Source organism: Mastigoproctus giganteus, chromosome 14, assembly GCF_048544385.1.
Source record: "Mastigoproctus giganteus isolate SK-2022 chromosome 14, ASM4854438v1, whole genome shotgun sequence".
NCBI lineage: Eukaryota > Metazoa > Arthropoda > Arachnida > Uropygi > Thelyphonidae > Mastigoproctus > Mastigoproctus giganteus.
In genome coordinates this window covers 55,783,602-55,804,854 of record NC_143588.1, presented here as the reverse complement: position 1 = coordinate 55,804,854, position 21,253 = coordinate 55,783,602, and the positions used below count along the sequence as shown (strand labels likewise).

The window sequence follows — 21,253 nt, the reverse complement described above, 5'->3', positions numbered from 1 at the left end:
TTCCCAGTCCGTAACGCATTGCGAAACACTTTCCGGACAAAGAAAGAGCATCTTTATTTGCATGAATAAACACAAGTGCAGAATACTGGAAAAGTCTCCACGCATTGCATGAAGTGTCGCTGCAGTTACAGGAGCTACCGTATAGTGTAAGTACCCAGCTGAATACATGATCGGTCGGTTATCTGAAAAAAACATCGAACACGCCTTGTTATATATTCCCTGAATGGATGCCATTATCATTCAATAGTAGATTAGGCGATCATCTACCCTTACAGCATGAGCAAGTAGAAACAAATACTCGTAGTGCACATGTGGTAGGTATTCGTTTTGTATATATGTATATATATATATATATGGATATATATATATTATATAAAAGGTGGTTAAAAATTCGAAATACAACCAAGCATAATTTTCAGTTACTGTCAATCACATAAACTTGAGCCAAAACATTATGACCACCTACCTAACATCGTTTTGAGCCGCCTTTCCGTGATAACCGCTTGCACACAGCGTGGCATCGTCTCCACGAGACCGCGGAAGTGTCATTAGGTATCTGGACCAGCCGGACAGAAGGATGTCCGGAGTTCGACAGCGGAATGAGGCACAAGCGTGGACTGGCGAATGCTGCGTTCCGCCGCATCCCACAAGTGTTAGATGGGATTAATATCGGGGAAATTTGGCTGCCAGGGAGAGCAGACCAAATGCTTGGACATGATCCTTGAACCATTCCTGCACAATGTCGGCTTTATGACACGGGGCGTTGTCTTGGTGAAAGTGTTAAAAAAATCAGTTGTCAGTGCCATCAAGATACACGATCACCCAGTAGGACAAAACTTGGTCCGAAACAATGCCGAGGTAGGATCTGGCGGTGATGAGGGGACCAATTGATGTTCATGACAACATGGACATCCCCAGAACATCCATAAACCATGATACCACCGCTGCTGGCCTGTTTTCGTCCAATTATGTAGTCTGATTGCAGTTGTTCACCTACTAGCCGTAAAATACGCATCCGTCCATCAGTGATAGAGCTGGAACCTTGATTCATCAGACCAGGCGACTCTTTTCCAGTTGTCCAATGATCAGGAATAGTGGTCCCGTGCCTACTGTAGGCGGAAGTGTCGATGACGGTCTGTCAACGTGGGCACATGAACAAGCCTATCCACAAGAGCGTCCGCTGGAAGGTGTGCCCGAATTGTTTTACCGTGTGTCCTGGTTGTAGTCTGCCGTTAGCTAAGGGATTGTGAGCCGTCTATTGTCCCGGACAGCACTTGCCAACTGCCATTCACCTCTATTGTTGGTGCCACATTTCCCTCTGATAGTGTTATTTGGAAATTTTATTTGGTTAATTGCTCTTTTCCATCGTCTGTACTGCGCATACAGAAATCCCTGCGGGTGGCATGACTAACGTCCGAGAGAAAATATAGTTATGGGAAAAGCAATAAATATAGCAATAAAATATATGAAAAAAACAAACTTCATTTTTCTTTAATACAACAATAAAACGATGATATGGTTGACAACCCAACAAGAAAAATATAATATAAAAAAGATAAGAACAAGAGTTCTTATCTTTTTTACAAGAACAACACTGAGTGGACAAAAATCATGGGTTACCTTTGGCCCGGATAAGGGCAGTCACACGGCAAGGCGTTGAGTCCACTAGTTCACGAAAGTGTTCCACAGGTATTTCCATCCATGCTTGCTGCACTGCTGTTCATAATTCCGTCGCATTCCTTGATCCAAAGCTCGAACGGACCTTTCCACAGCATCCTAAAGATGCTCCACAGGGTCCATGTCCAGTGAACGAGGAAACCATTCCATGGTGGTAAAATCTGCCGAATGCTTTTCGAACCATGTTCTAGTCACCACAGCTCTGTGCGGAAGCGCATTGTCCTGCTGGAAAAGTCCATTGCCCTGTCGGTACACGATGACCATGAAGGGATGCAGATGGTCTGCAAGGATGGACACAACCTGGACCGTTCCGAGACGCGTCTAGACGTACCAGAGGTCCCAACGTGTGCCAGTTGAACATGACCCAGACCATTACTAACCGTCCACCTGTCTGAACAGTTCCTGTTTCAGATGACGGGTGCATAGCTTCATGCGGTTTCCGCCAGATATGCCCCCTCCCGTCCCCTCGAAATAACTGGAGACGGGACTCATCGGACCAGGAGACCCGTCTACAATCATCCAAGGTCCAATGTTCATTAGTCCAGGTGAGGCATAGAGTCCTGTGTTGTGGTGTTAGCAGTGGGACTGTTGGATCGGCGGCTTCCATAACCTATTGCGGCTAATGATCACCTGCTGTACTTGGTGGAAACATTTCTGGCACCTCCCTCGTTGAAGTCGGCGGTGATTTGTGCCACTGTCGCTCTCCTGGTTTGCTGAAACAATGCGAGACAGACGTCGACGACCATGTTTATCCACCACCTTTTTTCTCCCACAGCGCTGTCCACGATGAGATGTTATTCCGGAAATAGCATATTCCCGATACACTCTTAATACTGTCGAACGGGGATAGTGCAATTTCTGTACCACCTCTGCGAAAGAGTGACCCATTCGTCGGGCACCCACTATCATCCCTCTTTCAAAGTCGGTTAACTCACGACGTTTATCATACTGACATCGAGCTACCGTCTACGTGATGCAGTTATGAGGTGTACCTATATACTTGCAAAGCGGTGGGTTTATCCACTAACGAGAGGAGTGACAGCGTCGCACTGCCCAGGAACCAGGTATCCCATAAATTCTGTCCTTTCAGTGTATATACATATACACTAAATGTCAACTGTTCTCCTAGGTTGATACGCTCCTCAAACACGTCTGAAATACTTCTGCGAAAAATGCAAATATTTTTCACTGGCAATAACTCTTTAGGTGTGCCACAAATTTAACTGCAAAGTGACAAAAGTTTGGCAACCAAGTTTCAGATGGGGGTTAGAGTGTAAACAAATAATCACCTTCTGCACAACTCACTACACCTGCTTGAATGATCTGTGGGAAGAGGGAGCAATAATTTTATTCTTTTGTTTACGGTGAGTGTAGAGTGTTGTTATTTGTTGTTATTTGGTTTTTAGGAGCATTAGCAACTAAGGCCATATTGCTCCGGTGCGATGGTCATTCCCTGACCTTTCCGCATCCTCCGTATTTGGTGGTGACGGGCTCGAACCCCGGTCTAATCAAGAAGCATGTGCTACGCACTGTTGCTCCTTCCCACCTGGCTACGGAGGCGCCGAGTGTAGAGTGTGTTTAGTGTCAAACGGCACAAGGCGTTTTCCCCATCTCTACATCCTATACATTGTGGGTGTGAAACAGAACACTGCCAATGCTAGAGGTTTAAAAGTGTATCGATTTTGTACATGTGTGGTGTCGTGTACCGTTGTTCCTCTGGTCATTTAGCATTTAGCCGCCGGGCTAAATGACCAGAGTTATTTACTCTGGTGGGTGCTGCCTACAGTCTGGTAGGTGCTGCACAGTTATTTACTCTGGTAGGTGCTGCCACCTAATTTCCTGAGATTTCAGTGGCTAGAACCTAAAAGAAAAAAAAAAAAAAAAAATCCTTATAGTAAGGGTCAGCCAAAAGGAGTACTATTTATGTTATTAAGTTTTTGGGTGTAGGGCTCAAGCAATTTAGAAATGATTCGGACACTAGTAGTTGTAAGTTAGAGAGAGGGGGAGAGACTGAAGACTGGGGGAAAAACAGATAAGGGGTCCATAGAGAAGATGACCCCCAAATCAGTGGAGAAGGCCCATGCCCCACCAGAGGGAAAAGAGGGGCAGCACGGGGGGGAAGAAGGCAAAGGACCACGCAAGGAAGGCCTAATGGCAGTATCTGAGCTGTGCTGGTGGTTATTATTATTATTATTATTATTATTATTATCTGTTTATTTCCATAAGGAAACCACCCCGGGACGGCAAAGTGCCAGGAGGGTGCTAAGTACATATCAGGGTACGAGATACTACGTGCAGTGGGTTACATATACTGAACACGTAGTCTCGTCCCGAAATATTATATACACATTTTATGTTTAATACATACAGTATTTACACATTTATGATTGTGTACAAACATTATACAGCTCATATATTTACAATTCATTAATAATTCCACATATAACTTACATATTGTGTCGCTCCTGGGACGAACCAAGGAAGGAGTTGTAGGGCACTATTCCCGTGGGCAGGAGTAGCAGTGAGTAGCACACGCTTCATGATTAGACCAGGGTTCGAGCCCGAGACCACCAAATACGGAGATTGCCGAAAGGTCAGGGAATGATCACCGCATATCCCCGGAGCAAAATGGCCTTAGTTGCTAATGCTCCTAAAAAAAAAAAATAATAATAATAATAATAACAACACTATTCCCGCGGAGGTTTACGGTTGAGGTAACGTTCGTTGCCTGGCAAAAAGGACTTGTTCAACGGTGAATGGACTGAATCACCTATGCGTTAAAAATAATGGGGATTGTAACATTTTGGTACACAATTTATAAAATCTCGATATCTTAGATCCGCGAATGCAGAGGAATTACTCTATTTCAAATTTCGGACAAACCGGGTCTGTTGTTTGAACAATTCTAATTTGGTAATTATGTACTACGACCGCATTGTGTGTGTGTGTGTGTGTGTGTGTGTGTGTGTGTGTGTGTGTGTGTGTGTGTGTGTGTGTGTGTGTGTGTGTGTGTGTATAGATATATAGATATTTTGATATTTTGCTTATATATATATATATATATATATATATATATATAAGCAAAAAAGCAGCGAATTCCGCTAAAAAGTACATTGTTTACCAAAATAATTAATCCCTGTATAACTAACGAAAAATGTCAGGTTGAAGCTGCTCGTGTTTATATTACTAGTTTAAGAAAGTATGCTTATAATGAAGTTCTACCTTCTCGTTATTTAATACTTCATTTCTAAATTTATAGATATCGGAGACAAGATGATAGAGGTCATCGGACTAGAGAACTGTATGCACGTGGGACAAGTAAAGGCAGGTCTCAGAGCATCAGGTCGACGTTTAGCCCAATGTTCTTCCGTTGTTATTAGGTAAGTGTCATTAAGTACTTCAACTACTGATTAATGCTTGCGGTAACGGTCATGTGAGTAATTTCTAATTTCCGGATTTCATTAACAGCAGGATGTATTTTGAAATTTTAAATGATAAATCTTTTACTCAAGTGAATGAAAAGGTTATCAAAAAATAAATAACTAATGGATATGGAGAGTAGAGATGCGCGATAATAGCTGCCTAAGCCCGGAATTTCAGCAAAATGCCATAAATGTCTAGTTCGTGTTTATAAAAAAAAAAAAAAAAAAAAAAAAAAAAAAATCTTCTCTTTTGTCGTAAAGTCCTGCGTAATTCTCTTTATTTTTCACCTCGTATATATGAACTCTCGTATGGATTTTCCAATAAAATCTCGAAGCAGTAATACAAATAAATAAATAAATAAATAAATCGTTATATACAAATGTTCAAGTACAACTCTTTACAGCGAGATGTACAGGTTGTGCTGATAAGGTACGCACATATATATTATAACTGGAATATTCAATGCTATTAGTAACGACCGTTGGAAACAAACAAACAAAAAAAAAAAAAAAAACTATTTCCATCTGTCCAAAGTTCGATTTCCATAGTTATGATTTTTGCTTTATTTCACGTAATTTGTTACGTGTTTGAGTGTTCCTTAGTTGATCCCACTGTTCATTGCACAGTCGTTGTATGAGTAGAAGGAACTGAATGGAACCATGCTTGATCATTTCCCAGGAATCAAAAAAAAAAAAAAAAAAAAAATTGTAACGGTTTGTTTATTACAAATTATATCATGAATAATTCATGATATGATTTGTCTCCATAGTTGATGTGAGTTTTGGAAACTATTTTGCAAGGCCATCACCGCACTAAATGAGTTCGTATAAATTAAGGTTTGCGGGCTTAAAAGGTTAATAAAGAGAGTTAGGGTGATTTTAAGAGCATAAATTTTCGCTTTTTCTGCATTCATGTGGTAGCGTGCGTAACCGAGGCAGTAGATATTGGAAGACCACTGCAGCTCCCACAGATGCATCAGTTTTTGAAACCACCTGTATAAATTTCTAGAGTTTCTGCATTGGCTGAGGCGTGGACTGCATGAACCATGCAGTTTTCGAAGAATATCACTTGATTGGAATGCTTATCCCCACTTACAAAAGTAAATGTCACCGGAAGGTATGCATATTGTCCATGGAGGTTTTGGTGCGTTTGTCTTGATAGATTTTATCCAGCTGGATATTCTGTTTCTGCATTAGTTCTTGTAATCGTTGAATTCTTAACGTCTTCTCAATGATATTAGCAACGACCATTGCATCACCTTTGTTCATACAAAATAGATTTATTTGCCTACAAGTGCAGGCTACGCACATAAAACGATCCCCCCAAAAGCCTTGCAGAGTCACTCAAGTCTTGAGTTAATCCACAAGGCTTTCAAGCATATAGTCTCTCCTAGCCTGTTTGGACAGAAATGCAGATGCACATATTCTGACCTAACTTGAAGCATGTTCAGGATGTTCCTATAGTTATCCAACAAATCATCAGTTCGTACGCCTTTAACATCATTAGTCACCCACGTGAAAAATAATGCTCTCTTTATCCCTTTTGAAATCTGGAAATCTGTACAGCGATAATGTTTCTCCTAGCAGACACGCCCTGGTTCTAGTCCCCTATTCTTATTATAAAAAATGTTACCCTTGTCCCTGACAGTTGAATCTCCCAATAAAACTAAATTTGAATATTATATTTTTGGAATTTTTGCAAGAGAGGTTAAAATAGTGCATTTTAATTTAATGTATTAATAAATTTAACCAATGCAGAATTTTCGAATTCAAGAAAGTCCTTATTATTATGTAGGAAGTTTTAGCGATTATCTGTTTTTGTTAATTACGGATGCAGTATATATATACAACGATATTTTTGTGCATTAACAATAGTTTTAAAGCCCATTTTTAATTCTTATTTTATCTATTCGCTGGAATTTTGATGATTTTTAGTGTTTAAACATTCAGCTTTAATCATCATAATATAGGACGGTGATGTTCAGTCACTGTATTTCCAAAGGACAAATATGCAAACAGCGAGAGCACAACAATGGAAACAATATTTTATTTTTTATTATTTTTTTAAAGCATCTATTCATGTGTACGTCGTCATATTTTAACTGAGGTTTTGTAGAAAAAGTTTTTCTTTTTTACACCATAAATATCACTTTTACTTCTTTTTAATGAAATCTAGCAAGATAATCAATTAACAATATCATCGGTCTTGTTTCATTTGTTATATAGAACACGAAAACGATTTCCAATGCAGATAGATGGAGAACCGTGGATGCAGCCACCATGCACAGTAAGAAAATAATTCCATACTGATGATTTTATTATAGTCAAGTAAACGTACTTTTCTTATCTGATGAAATATCATCTGAAAAAGTTTGCAGCCATCTGTAACTGTATTTTAGATTTTACATTTCCATGACCATCTTGTTCGCCTTTATTGCTACTCTTCGGAAAACAACAAGAAATTAAAACCATACTCAATTTAGTGACAGTGGAAAACAAAATCCTTTCAAATAACAGTGTGTAAAGTCAGAAAACTGGAAACTTTAAATTAATACATATTGCTAATTAAATTGCCTTTCTAGATATTTTCTCATTGAGTATATTTCCTTCAACAGATACACATCAGTCAAAAAAACCAAATGCCAATGTTAATGGCACCTCCAGCCACCAGAAAATCAAAGTTCCCCTTCTTTTTCTTTAAGAAATCGTAGATGAAATGATGTGCCAACTCATGGTAAAATTGCTTCCTTTAAATTTAATTAATCTAATGAATTTATTAATAATATAAATCAATTCCGTTATAAGGTTTTTATAATCATTTTTAGTACAACTGTTATTTGCCATAGAGGAGAGAAATTCTATAGGGCTGTTGAAGATCATTCTTTGATTACCCTCTTCTCTCAAATTCCATATACCTTTTCCTTTCAGCTACCGATTGCTTACGAGAAAGAAGAGAATTTCTTAGACCAAGAATTTATTGAAGAGAAGGATGGAATTATAGCGTGAATGCATTGTGGAGTAACTAGTGAATGACTGACTCGCCTATATAAATTCTGTCTACTATACTACAAACTGAAGTAACTTTGCATTAAAACAATCTCCAATACATTATGACTTCATGTGCGGCACTTCTGCTATCGCTGCCACTTAACGCCCTATAGAAGGGCAGAGCGTGGCATTGAATCATTCATTAGACCGGTACTTCAGGCAAACAATGGACCGAAGACCTGACCTAGTTTCTAACAGAGATGACTGTTAGCGCCAGATTAGAGAGGAAATTATCTCGAACACGGCTACTTTCATCCACTCTTGCCAATACAACCGTGTCTCTTGCGGACCAACCGAGGAGGAATCACCAGCCAGAGACTCCATTCAGGTCGGTTGCGCGTTGTTGACCAAAAGGGAGAGAGGAAAATCCAACATGCTGCATGAAATATAACATAACCAGTGCAATGCACGACCCATTTCAACCCACCGCAGACCGTACGTCGAACACTAACAGGGTTAGTAGTACAAAAAATTTACGACATAGTGGTCTTATTGCCAAGATGTCTTTCAATTTGTTTAATTATCATAGCTAGTTAACAATGTCAAAGCAAGTTATATTATCCTAAGACGCTTTAGATATAAAAAATTCATCACAACTGTCTGCATCACCAAGTAAATTAGTAGTTAGAGATAGCGGTGTTGCCAAATTTGGAATCTGCCGAAAAGTTCCATCTCGAATACAGACCAGGTAAAGACAATCTATTGATGCACACTGCTCGACAAAATTAACAGAACACGTAGAAAACGTGGTGTAACTCGTGCAGCTTGCAATGAAACGGGAAAAAATTTGGTATGGTGGTGTACTATACAATAACAATTAAATTAGAATATAGCAAGAAACTTCGGACAGGTATAAGGGACATTTAAAGGAGCTGTATAATTACCAGAAAAAGGTCACATTACAGAAGTCGATATCAGATGCTCGAAAATATGGTCACATGACATCAGTACGGCGTATGATTCCTCCAATGGCTAAACAGGCATGACAGGAGTGAACCATGCTCGATATAAAGGTGCCTATAAGATTCGGTGGCAAAAAATCCCATTCTTCTAACAGCGCAGACCTTAGCTCACCAAGTGATCGAGGAGTTGGCTGTAGGTGTACAATATGCCTAACGCCGTGTCACACGTGTTCGATCGGATTTAAGTCTGGTGATCGCGCTAACAACGGTAGTCGTTAGATATCTTCAGTTTCACGATTCCTCCACCACTTGAGCTCTTTGTGCTCTTCTGTCGTGCATGAATAGAAAATCCTAAAAAGTAGCACATAGGGTTCGAGGATTATTCTCGGTACCTCTGCGCACTTACGCTACCCCTATCAAAAACATGAAGAGGGGTGCGGCGTTGATCACTATTCCGCCCCACACGAGAACACTACTTCCTCTAAGTGTCCCTTTCTGTGATGTTGGAGGAATGGTACCGCATTCCTCCTTGTCTCCAGATGAAATAAAATCAAGAATCTGTTTGTAGGCGACTTCCGGGCTTCAAGTCGTCCAACAGCCCGTCACAAAGAACCATTTAAACCAGGGGTGGGCAACTTTTTTCGTCAGCGGGCCGAATGAAATTTTCGTATCATGATGCGGGCCGGAATAGATTGAAAGATTTAATAAAAAAAATCAGAACCTAAAAAATGTTATATTACTTGAATTACCAAATTATTAAGGTATTTTTTTAAAAAAAATATCTGAATGTCCAATTATCATTGAAAATGCGACATTCGGCATCAATTTTTCTTTTTTTTTTTAATTGGCTCATTTTATGGGCTATAAATTATATTAAATTAAAAATTGTAATAATTAGAAAAGGTATAAAACATAAAATATCTCGCACCAATATTATATATATATATATTTTTTTTTTCAATAAGAAGTCAAACCCAAAGGAACTTCGTTCGATCGATGCTACAATAATAATTAGGAAATAACTCTTTGACGCTGCGTAGAATCACTTGGTTACTGTTGTACTGGCCGCGATTCCCGATTGAACCGAATTAAGCCGAACGTTTAGGGCGAGTGTAGTCAGGTATGGATTTTCTATATTTATGCATTTACCGAGGGGGCCGGATTCAACATCGTCGCAGGCCGGATGTGGCCCGCGGGCCGGCTGTTGCCCACCCCTGATCTAAACGATGATGACTGAGCAAGCCAAAAAACGGGAATGAAGTGATGTGGTCGCGACCAGTGTTTTCATAGGCATGAATAATTTGCATAATGTACAGTGGCGGCTCTGTAAAGTCGTAGATAAATTTCTATTGGATACTCGGAATTTACATGCCAGGATGTCTATTATATCAAAATTCGCCCTCAGCGACACTGTTCACAAAAAAATATTCATAAAGCACTGGAATTCCATAGCTTTATTCTGTGAAATTTTTGATATAGTTAATCATTCCATGCTTTTGTCAAGAAAAGCAACCCTAAGACCTACAGAATGGAATGGAATGGCCACAAAGTTCCTATACGCACTAGTTAGAAGTCATCTGTATGCTCCTCTCCATTCTTGCACAAATTTTAATTTTTCCCCATATTCTTCTGGACTTCCATGTTGACGGTTGGAGGTCAGAAAAGCAGTCCCTGATAGCTTTTTTTAGGTCTTCAACTGTTTTTAGGCGAAGTTGAGAGATTTTATTTTTCGAAATGCCCCAAAGCGAATTGTCCCATGTTGTTGTCTGGATTTTGAGGAGACCACACATGAGATTCACATCCACTAATTTATGGTCAAGATATTCTAAACTGGGAGAGTATAATATACTGGTGCACAGTCTTGTTGCAGGATACTGTTGCCTCGAGACCTCTCTCACGAAACTGTGGAATAAAGATCGTCTGAAGCATGTTCAAATAAGCAGTGTTATTGACACTTGCATCGAAAAAATATGGCCCTATGAAGTCATCTTTTGAAATTACTGCCCATATCATGGCATAAGGAGGATGCTGCGCAATTTCCTCATAAAAATTATGATTTTCTTTGCACCAAAAATAAACATTCTTAGATCGATTAAATAAATAATCTTTATTTGTCCTACCATACTAAATAAAGTGTTAACAATGGTGAGCGACAAATTCCCTTCACGACAGTACATTCATCCGAAAAAACTATCATCTTGATTCAATTGTGGGAAATCTTCTTTTTTTTTTTTTTTTTGTTAGTTGTTAGCGCATCAGCTTCTGTGGCCATAATGCACCTCCCAAGGTTTTTGCATTTTACTGTGATCCAAGCCCGAGGCGGGATTCGAACTCGCGACCTTTGGGTTGCCAGGCAGGCATATTACCCACCTGGCTAGCCCGGTTGGCCAAAGAGTCTTGCAAGCAACGTCACAAGCGGCTAAGTCTCAATTAGAAAGCTAATTAACACATGCAGGATTAAATGGCTCCAACTGAAATCCTTTTGCTTTATTTTTTTGGACTGTGGAGCATGGAATGCCTAACTTTTTCGAGGTGATTTTAGTGGTGATCTCGATAAGGACGCTTCAATAAAGTTCATGTGATGCTGGATGACCAGAACACACTTATTGTGGAAAAATCCCTCTTCCTGTGTTCATATAGTTTCATGCATAGGAGCAAGTTTATCGAAACTCTGCGAAAATCTTGTCCTTATGTCTTAAAAACTTGTTCCTTCTCGCGCGAATTCATGAACCCATATAGAAGTAATCTATCATTTACTTACTGGTGTCTGTCATACTGAGGCCCTACCTAGAAAAAATATAAAACAAATGATGGTGGTAATCGTCCGAAAAGGAACAACACAACCACCGAAAGTGCCGGGACGGGGGAGACTGCTACTGATTGACAGTCGAGGTTAAAATTGGTTGGTACGTGCTGTCCGGGACAACAAGCAACGCACAATCCGTCAATTAACGGCAGCCTAACCAGGATGTACAGAGAAATGTTCGGAGCACATCATCCAGTGGACGCTGTGGCATATGGGTCTACGGGGTAGGCGACCTGTTCAAACGCCCATGTTGACCGACCGTCATCGACATCTCCTCCTACAGCGGGCACGAGCACTGTTCCTGGACATTGGAAGACTGGAGAAGAGTCGCCTGGTCCGATGAATCAAGATTCCAGCTCCCTAATCCGTTGGACAGGTGCGTATCCGCTAGCAAGTAGGTGAACAGCTACAACCAGACTGCACGGTTGGACGAAAACAGGCCCATGGGGATGGTATCATGGTTTTGGATATTTTTACATGGATCCTTCGCATCCCTAATGAACCTGCCCTCACCGCCAGATTCTATCTCAGCATTGTTTCGGACCACGTTTTGCCTACAGGGTGACCGTATACGTAGATGGCATTAGATTCAACAAGACAGCGCTCAGTGTCACAAGGCCCGCATTGTGTAAGAATAGTTCGAGAACTATGTCCAAATATTTCGTGAGCTCCTCTGCTCACCATATTCCCCATCGAACATTTGTGGTCTTCGCTGGAATGCTTCATTCACCAGTCCACGCCAATACCTCACTCCGTTACCGAACTCTCGGATGTCTTTCTGTTCGGTTAGCCCATGATACCTTAGGACACCTGCCGCAGTCTCATGAAGTGGTTGCCATGCCGGGTGCAAGCGGTTATCACAGCGAATGGCTACCCAAAATGGTAGCAGGTGGTCATAATGATTTGACTTATGAGTGTATATTCTACAACAGCTTCAAATGAAAGCATGTGGATCTACCGTCTGTCAAAAATAGCAGTTTGGTGAATCAGTTACCTGTCGCCAGATCAATCCAAAATTTAAAATTGTTAGTTGCTGGTCATCTATAAGATAATTCTATTAAAGTTTCTATACTAATCCATATGCAAAGATTCCCACAACGGTTAGTGTGCATTCATGTCACATAATAAACAGACAGGATTAGGGAGTTCAGAGGCAATGTCATTACGTTATGCCCTTGAAGGAAGTGGATTTAGCAGCAGTTAAACAGAATCAGTTATAGTTATTCCTATCATCAGTATTCTTACTGCAACACGTGAAGGTTAGAGTGACAAAATACTTCTTTAGATGGTCCATGAACGAAGTACTTTCTCTTTCATTTCTGTGATTCAGGTAAACAGAATGATTTGGAATTTTGAACTGTATATCAGGTGTTAAATGTGTTTCCTTGGAGACATATTCCCATAGGTTTCTACTAAATCATGTCCCTCAGCTAATCACAAAATTAATAGCCGAACAAATATCCTCTCCCCTCGAAAAGTAAATTCTTGTAAAAAAGATAGGTGTATAAAAAAAAAAAAACCTGTTTAACTCATCAGCCCTCTGCTTTAATAGTCAACTATATGAATCCAAATACGAGCGATTCTTTTCTATTTAGTTTTCATACATGCAGAGTTCTCTATTCTCTTTCTTTGATCTGTACTAAATCCTTTTCATAAGGTCAGCGCGTTCAGCATAATGTGTGATCGTTTGATTGTATTTTAGTACTGGTAAACGAAGAAAGAAAGCAAGCTTATACAGCATCAGCAACAACAAAAAAAAAAAAACCAGCACTTTCATACCATCTGTGTCCATCCCCTCTAATAGTATGTGTAGTTCTTTCTGGAATTTATTCAAACTACCCCTTCACAACAACAGATGGAAGTTTATTCCAACAGTCAACTACCCACCGGCAGACGGCAAATTTCTACACATCTATCCTGAAACCATTTTTCCTCATTTTGAATTTTTTTCCTCCTCGTGTGCGTAGTCTAAGCAAAGGGGAATGATTCCATCAGCATTAAGCTTACTGAAGACATTTAAAGCCTTAAACACCTCAGTCAAATCTCCTCGTAGGTGCCTAGTCTTCAGGCGCTACAACCTTCAAAAATGAAGCTTTTCATGGGTAGAGCACCTTTCGTTCCCATTTCACCGATCCGGTCACTCCAAATGTTTGTCTAGTTCAGCCTTAAATTTATTTAAGTTATCAACTTCCACCCGGTGTGGGACGGATGACGATTTTGCCAAATGTGCTGCCCAACAAGAGCTAATGGTTACGCTACATACAGGTGTCGAGGGGGAAGGAGTTTTTTTTTTTTTTTGGCTGATGCTATATAAGTTTACTTGCATCATATGCCTCAATTAATGCTAATGACGTTTCCAGACAATAATTAAAAAAGAACCGAGTTCAAATCTCGTCGATGACGTGAGGAATTGTTATTTGCCTTTTTCACAAAGTGGCTGAGTTAGTCGGTTTCAGGCGAGGGTTGCATTGTTTTTTTTTTCAACCTGGAAAAAACTCAGATTTTTTCCTCCACAAAAACATAAAATCGACCACAGAACATTCACAATTTACAGACAGACAGTATATACGGAGCAATATTGCCTTAATCGCTAATACTCCTAAAACCCTACTACAACAACCCCAAGTCTTTTTCGTTCTTCACTACCCTAAGCGTGCTACCACACTTAGGGTAATGAAGAATATTTGTAAAATGATAAGAGAAGTTTACCTCAATATAGTACGTAGAACACTTCCGTATGATACTCTCCAGAAATTAAAATGAACAAACCGAAAAACTTACATTAGAGTAACAAATAATTTTTAAAAATAATTAAAATAATTTGGGTAATGAAAAATGAAACTGATACTTTAATCTGGAATTACTGTTCCCCCATATAAAGTACCTCACACTGATCAATACAGTCGAAGCACTATATAAATACCCCCCAGGGAATGAGAAAAAGGGCATTATATCGATTATTCATAAAATAGCATTAGGTTAATGAGAAATTGGCCGGCACCAACCACATAGATCATTATAACGTTAAAAAAGGACGTTAAAAAAGGGTCACTATAAAGAGCTTCGACTGTATTAAACTCCAATTGCCCCTTCTCATCCCATCTGCCTAATTTGTCTAGATATTATTGCAGTAGCATAGCCTGATTACTGTGATTAACCACCCTGCCAACCTTCGTATCATCTACAAATTTAGGAATGAAGTCTGATCTGCCTTCATCGATACCATTAATAAATACAGAAAACAACAATGGGCCCAGCATTGAACCCTTGGGGGCCTCGACAAATAACATTAGTCCAAGAAGTTCTGTGCCCATTCATAACCATTCTCTCTTTCAACCATCTCTTTATCCAAAGCAGTAACTTGCTGTTAATGCCACAATGCTCCGATTTGCATAGTAGTCAACAGTTATCAATCAACACTTTTCACTTTATTTCCGACCTTTATTACTCTGATACAGTAAATCCTTATATTTTCAAGTTAGCGAAGGATGGTGAAGGTGATTTGTAAAAACCAATTCAAAATTAGTATAAAAGTTTTCTTCACAAATTCTAATGTAGAAGCAGAAAAATCATAGAACCACAAACAGATATTGTTGTTGTTATTTGGTTTTTTAGGAGCAACTAAGGCCATATTGCTCCGGGGATATGCGGTGGTCATTCCCTGACCTTTCCGCAGCCTACGTATTTGCTGGTCACGGGCTCGAACCCTGGTCTAATCAAGAAGTGTGTGCTAAGCACTGCTGCTCCTGCCCATGGAGGCGCCTACAAACAGATATGACTGAATACCTTATTCACTTAATATTCGGAATGCAGGCTACTCTTGGTTTACGAACATTCGCTATAACGAACGTCACAATTCATTCAAAATTTCTTAAAGTCGCCAATAGATAGAATTCCTTATAAAACGAAATGGCAAACGTATAGTGAACATAATTGTAAGATTTAAATTAAAACTTTTTTAAAAAATGTATTTATTACAATAATTATCAGAAAAATTTTATATGATAATTATACCGAACTCTTCTTGGTTAATAAAACTAATCTAGCCAGTAAAAAAAAAGCGTTGATTTACATGCAAACACCACGTAGAATGTTTTCTTGTGGGAAAGAAATCGAATCGGGGATTCCCACTATTATAATATAATAGGATCATCACTTACTTTGCCTAGGTTATCTTAGACGGTCAACCATTGGTTCACTTAGGGTCTGGGAAAGGGGAGCTTCCCAATCCCTTTCTCTTCCAGTCGCAAAGATATCTGAAACGGATAATAGCAGTACTGCGAACCCACAGCAAAAAATGCGCCAGACCGATATTTCACGTCGCACAACAACAAACGTGGTCAGTTGTTTTATAGACACCGTTAAGTTTAGTTCTGCATTTGGTGACTTAAAAATATAATTTTAAAAATTTAAGCAATCATGGGTCCAAAGCTAAATAGTACTGCTGATAAAAGACGCAGTATTAGTTTAGAAAATAAGCTAGACATCATAAAAAGGACAGAAAGAGGTCCGAAGCAGGTGGACATAGCTCGTCATTATGGTGTGAACCGATCGAGAATGGCAACAATTATTAAAGATAAAGAAAGAATTGTGGAGGCAGTTAAAGAAACAACTCCTGTTTTAATGAGTGGAATAGTAAAAAAGACTTTTTTTTGTTGCACGAGATGGAAAAACTTTTCATTTTGTGGATTGAGAGGCAAACACACGAACATTTTGCCTCTCAGCTCATTAATAATTCAGAAGTAGGCTATGAGTTTATTTGAAGATTTGAAGAAAAGAGCTAGACCTGAATATGCAAATGACTGTTTTTCAGCTATCTCTGGGTGGTTTTCACTTTATAAAAATGAGGGCTAACTTGCCTGAAGAAATTGTTGAACTGGGCAATAAAATGGACCTCGACCTTTATGTGAGAGAGCTTTTGGACTCGCATTTTGAGGAATTGACAACTGATGAAATAATTGAAATAGAGACGCATCTAAATTCTGAAGTAACGGAAGAACCTGATATTCCACAGCCTCCCAGAACATTTACAAGGCAGAAAATTGCTGCAGCTTTTAAATCAATTTCTGAGGGAGTGGCAATCTTTGAATAAGAAGACGCAAATATGGAAAGAACTGCAAAAGTGAAAAGAGGCGTTTATGGCTGTCTAGCATGCTACAGTGAGATTTTTAAAGAAACTAACTGTGCAATCTTCTATAAAAACATTTTAAAAAAGTAGAAAACCCAGCTGTTTCTTCATTATCAGACGCCCTTTCATCTACACCTAGCGTCACTTATGTGGAAATTATTGAACTCTGATGAAGATATTGACGAGTAAAAGTTGAATACATATGTATGTACAGTACATATATTATGTTAGTACTGACTTGCTTTATTTCTATTTTGTAACTCTGTTTTAATTAAAATGAACAATTACGATATCTTGGGTGTTTTTTTTTATTATTTTATTTTACGTTACGTATCGTATACGTTGAACCATACCGCATACATACATTATATTAAAATGTATTGTATATAGACCATTTGTTGTTTAGTACGTGGTTTTAATGCTTTAAAATGGCTGCTAATGTATACGATACATATCGTAAAAGCTCAGGATGCAAGATGCACATAACGAACAAAACATATAACGTCTTGGAACGGAACTGTTCGTAAACCGAGAGTTTCCTGTATAGTAAATACGTTACTTGCCCAGGCAACTTTGCAGGACAACAGATATATATCTCTTCCACGCCCTTGTTTAAAAATCGGAAAAGTGAATGAAGCAGGAAATTGTCATTGCTTCCCTTGTCACATTTATTCGATCATATCGTTTACGATTTTTAAACAAGGGCATAGGGGGATATATCTGCTATCCCCCATAAGATCGTCTGGTATAAATTTGAGTTTGAACTTTTACAGCTAACTTTTGAAAACTTGAACCAGGAGTGAACTATCTATCTACATAAAACCCAATGAAAAAAATAAGCTGTGGTTATCCTAACTGTTGTCCGCGATCGTGAACGTATATTAAATAAATAATCATTTAATTCTGAGGATGCAAGAAAGGCCATTGCGTAATGCCATGTGATTAGAGACTACGCATACATTGTTAGTGGCTAGCTGTAGTGTCTTGTTATAAAAAAAATTAACTAAAAAGTATGAATGTGTGAACTATAATGAGGTATCGAACATTTTACAACTTATTTCTTGAATTAAGTTTTAAAACAGTTCTTCTGGTTCTAATCGTAACTATAGCTTTTTTGTTTCCTTTCCAGGATCATCGGAATCCTCCTATGTTGGAGTTCATTGCCTTGAAAGTCTCAGCAGTGCTGTTTGTTCGACCAAGACTGTTCTGCTGTTTCTGTTTACATTTTTTAGCTCTTCATCAATGGCCACTTTTTCTGCCGAGGAGTCTTCAGATATGATCAATATTCCGGAGGTGTACGTCGTATTTTTGCATAAATTGGTCTCGCAAGACTTGCCCTATTTCCAACAAGCCCTACCCCTCATTCTTCACAGGTTCTCTTTTATCCCCTTTCTGGAACGGACTATAGGTGTACAGGTTACTAGATGTAGACATTTCTCCTCGACACTTCGGTACTTCATATATTTTGGTGCGTCACTTCTGCCTGGCAAAACATTTTTACAAAAAAAATATAATAATAAATTCAAGAAGTATTCTTGTACATGACAAAAAGCTTGCGTGGACTGTGATGTCGCCTAATATATATACCTTTAGGAAGTTAGCTTTTTATTTTTAAGTCAGCTGTTGTTTATACTTAGTCGGGTTTGACTAGATGTAGATATTAGTTAAGTGGGGCTGAATTGTTACATTTCTACATTAGTTAGATCGTTTAGGCTGTTGCAATGGAAGTTAATTTGTTGATGAAGTGTACATTTATGTATTTATAGTTTGATTCATTCGTGAAGAAAGATTTTGTTTTCATTTATATATCTGCAGTGCTGGATACTGTAGAGCAACAGATAGGAATAGTAGCATGGATGTAAAAAGTGGTTTATGTGAACCAAATAGCAGCCATATCAAACCAGTCCTCTTTAATTTAGCTCTGACCTCATTCCCTTCCATGAAAAATTGTCACACAGCTCAGACTGTTTGTTTGTCATTACACAAATCTTGCTTGTCAGCAGCACACAGAACAATTCCAACGGTTGCTGAACTGGGTGGGGATGAAACACAACTCGGCCCCAGTTCGTAGAGCCAATACCCAATAGCAACAATTAGAATTTGTATTTTAGGGAATAGTTTGATTTTTAGTACTGTACTCATGTTTTTACTACTGAAGTAGCTGTGCCCAGTTTCACTTAACATGAAAAATGTATAAATGAAACAAAATGACACGAAAATCCGTATATGAAATGTATACGATAGGTATTTGGCAGTCACTACTGCGCATACATGAACTGGTTTTGAGGTTGGCACTAATAAGCATAGACAGGGATAAAGTGTGGTATCTAATACAGAAAGACAAAAGTATTATACAGAATATGCGTCTGACGTGGCGAGTGGACAACCAGTAGGTATAATAATATACTTATTACACTATATAATTCATATAATAATATAATACAACCCGTAGGTACTACGAGTACCTACGGGTTGACCACTCGTTGTTTGAATTGACCGTGCTTCGAAATCGTGTGATCGCTAAATACGGTATTTTCTATCTTCACTGACCTTAAAGCAGTCCTGCAATATAAACAGAAAATATTTACTTGTTAATATAACATCTAATCGCAAATCCTAAACTGCGAATGTACTATGATGTAACTTGTCTTTTCTAAGTGAATCCTTCAATAATATAAAGGTTGCCTCTTTCAGAAAATAAATATCTTTCGATCTGCATGAGCAACGATTTAAATCGACATGCACGCACACATGCTGGAGGTGTGTGTGTGTGGGGGTTAAAGGAGTGTACACCGCACTATATTATCCTAAGACACGAAGTGTTTCCTCGAGTTTGGCGTGGTCTGCGCCCTTGAGCACAACACGAAGTTTTACAAGTAGCAACACCAGTTAAATATGAAATACATTTAATAGGCATTGCTACCTACCACGTATTTCGTGCAGCACGTTATCATCAAGTCTTTATACCCCAAGAAACGCTCTTTGACAAATGGAAAATGTGTAGTAAGATAACTTTGTTACGTTATAGGTTCTAGGGATGAAGATTCCAAGTGAGAGCAAATTTGCCTCTTGAGACCACGTTTCGTGATCTCAAGACTGATTTCTGTAATCAGTAAAAGTCTTTACTATACCGTGAGCCAGTAATTAGAACAAAGGCTGAGAGAACTTATGAGACTTGAATCCACAGAGAGTAGATTTATGAGACTGGGGTTAGGAAGAAAGACATTGGTAAGAAAGGCTTTCTTCGTTTATGATAAACCTCCAAGGTTTAGTTTCCTACTTGTTTGCCATTCATCAGCGTCCGGAGTTCCATTTTCACGTTAATTCATCCGGTAAGGGTTTAAAAAAAAAAAAAAAAAATTATAAATCTTTATGATTTAGCAAGAACTACATAGCAAGCAATTTCTTGAAATAGACAAGATACTCATCTCCAAAGTACATTTTAGCTATTTCTATTTTTTTTTTTTTTTTTTTAATAAATGGATGGCCATTGTCACTACCATAATTCAATTATTCATTTTTGTATCTTGCATTTTTATTTGCAATCTTTCAATAAATTTTTTAAAGACAGATGAAACCTATTTGTAGCTCGAGCACTTCGAAACGTAAATGAACTAAATCGTATGTATAGCCTAGCTTAATTTTCAGCACTCACCTCATAGTAATCCGCTTAGCTGGTGGAGAGTTTTACCACATACATAGTGGTTATAGGATTCTAATAACTTACAGGGATTATGGGTTTAAAAACTAAGTTATGGGCTATAAAAATTTTCTTAAGAAAGGAAAGTGCACCTTCCATTCTATGGTTGCCTAATTAAATTAAATTAAATGAAGAAAAATAGAAGCTAATAGTCGCGCACGAGCGACTTTCGAAATCGTCCTCAGTTAGCTATAGTGGGGGGGGAGAGCGCTTGTATTACATTACAGCACATAAGGACTCCTTAAAAATCAAGAGTAAATGAACTAATTAAACGGATTTATACATTAAATTCATTAAAACAAACAATTAGTTTACAATGATGCTCTATTTAAGAATATGAATGCTCTATTTAAGAATGAAATTTTATTGTTAACCTGAAATTATGAACAGGCTATAAGAAGAAGGGTGTACATATAAGATGTACCTGACTACTGTAGATGTTTAAATTACACCTGGTTAGTTAGGTTAATGCTGGTCTATATACGCAGAAATGTATTTGTTACTATTTATAATACATGTCACTATCGCTACATTTAATAAAGCTAATCTAGTCCCTAACCACATACAATA

General features: G+C 38.5%; 1 protein-coding gene across 3 annotated transcripts in view; it reads left to right on the top strand.

Moving 5' to 3' along the window:
* The window catches only part of Dgk (diacyl glycerol kinase 1), a 313,927-nt gene extending 295,462 nt beyond the window's left edge, over positions 1-18,465 (top strand). For all 3 annotated transcript variants that reach the window (XM_090388889.1, XM_090388891.1, XM_090388890.1), the window contains 4 exons: positions 4,937-5,057; positions 7,326-7,386; positions 7,715-7,833; positions 18,113-18,465. In XM_090388889.1, the coding sequence (XP_090245015.1) occupies positions 4,937-5,057; positions 7,326-7,386; positions 7,715-7,810 (278 nt within the window). In that variant the 3' untranslated portion in view covers positions 7,811-7,833; positions 18,113-18,465. The remainder of the gene's footprint in view (positions 1-4,936; positions 5,058-7,325; positions 7,387-7,714; positions 7,834-18,112) is intronic.
* The last annotated feature ends 2,788 nt before the right edge of the window (positions 18,466-21,253 follow it).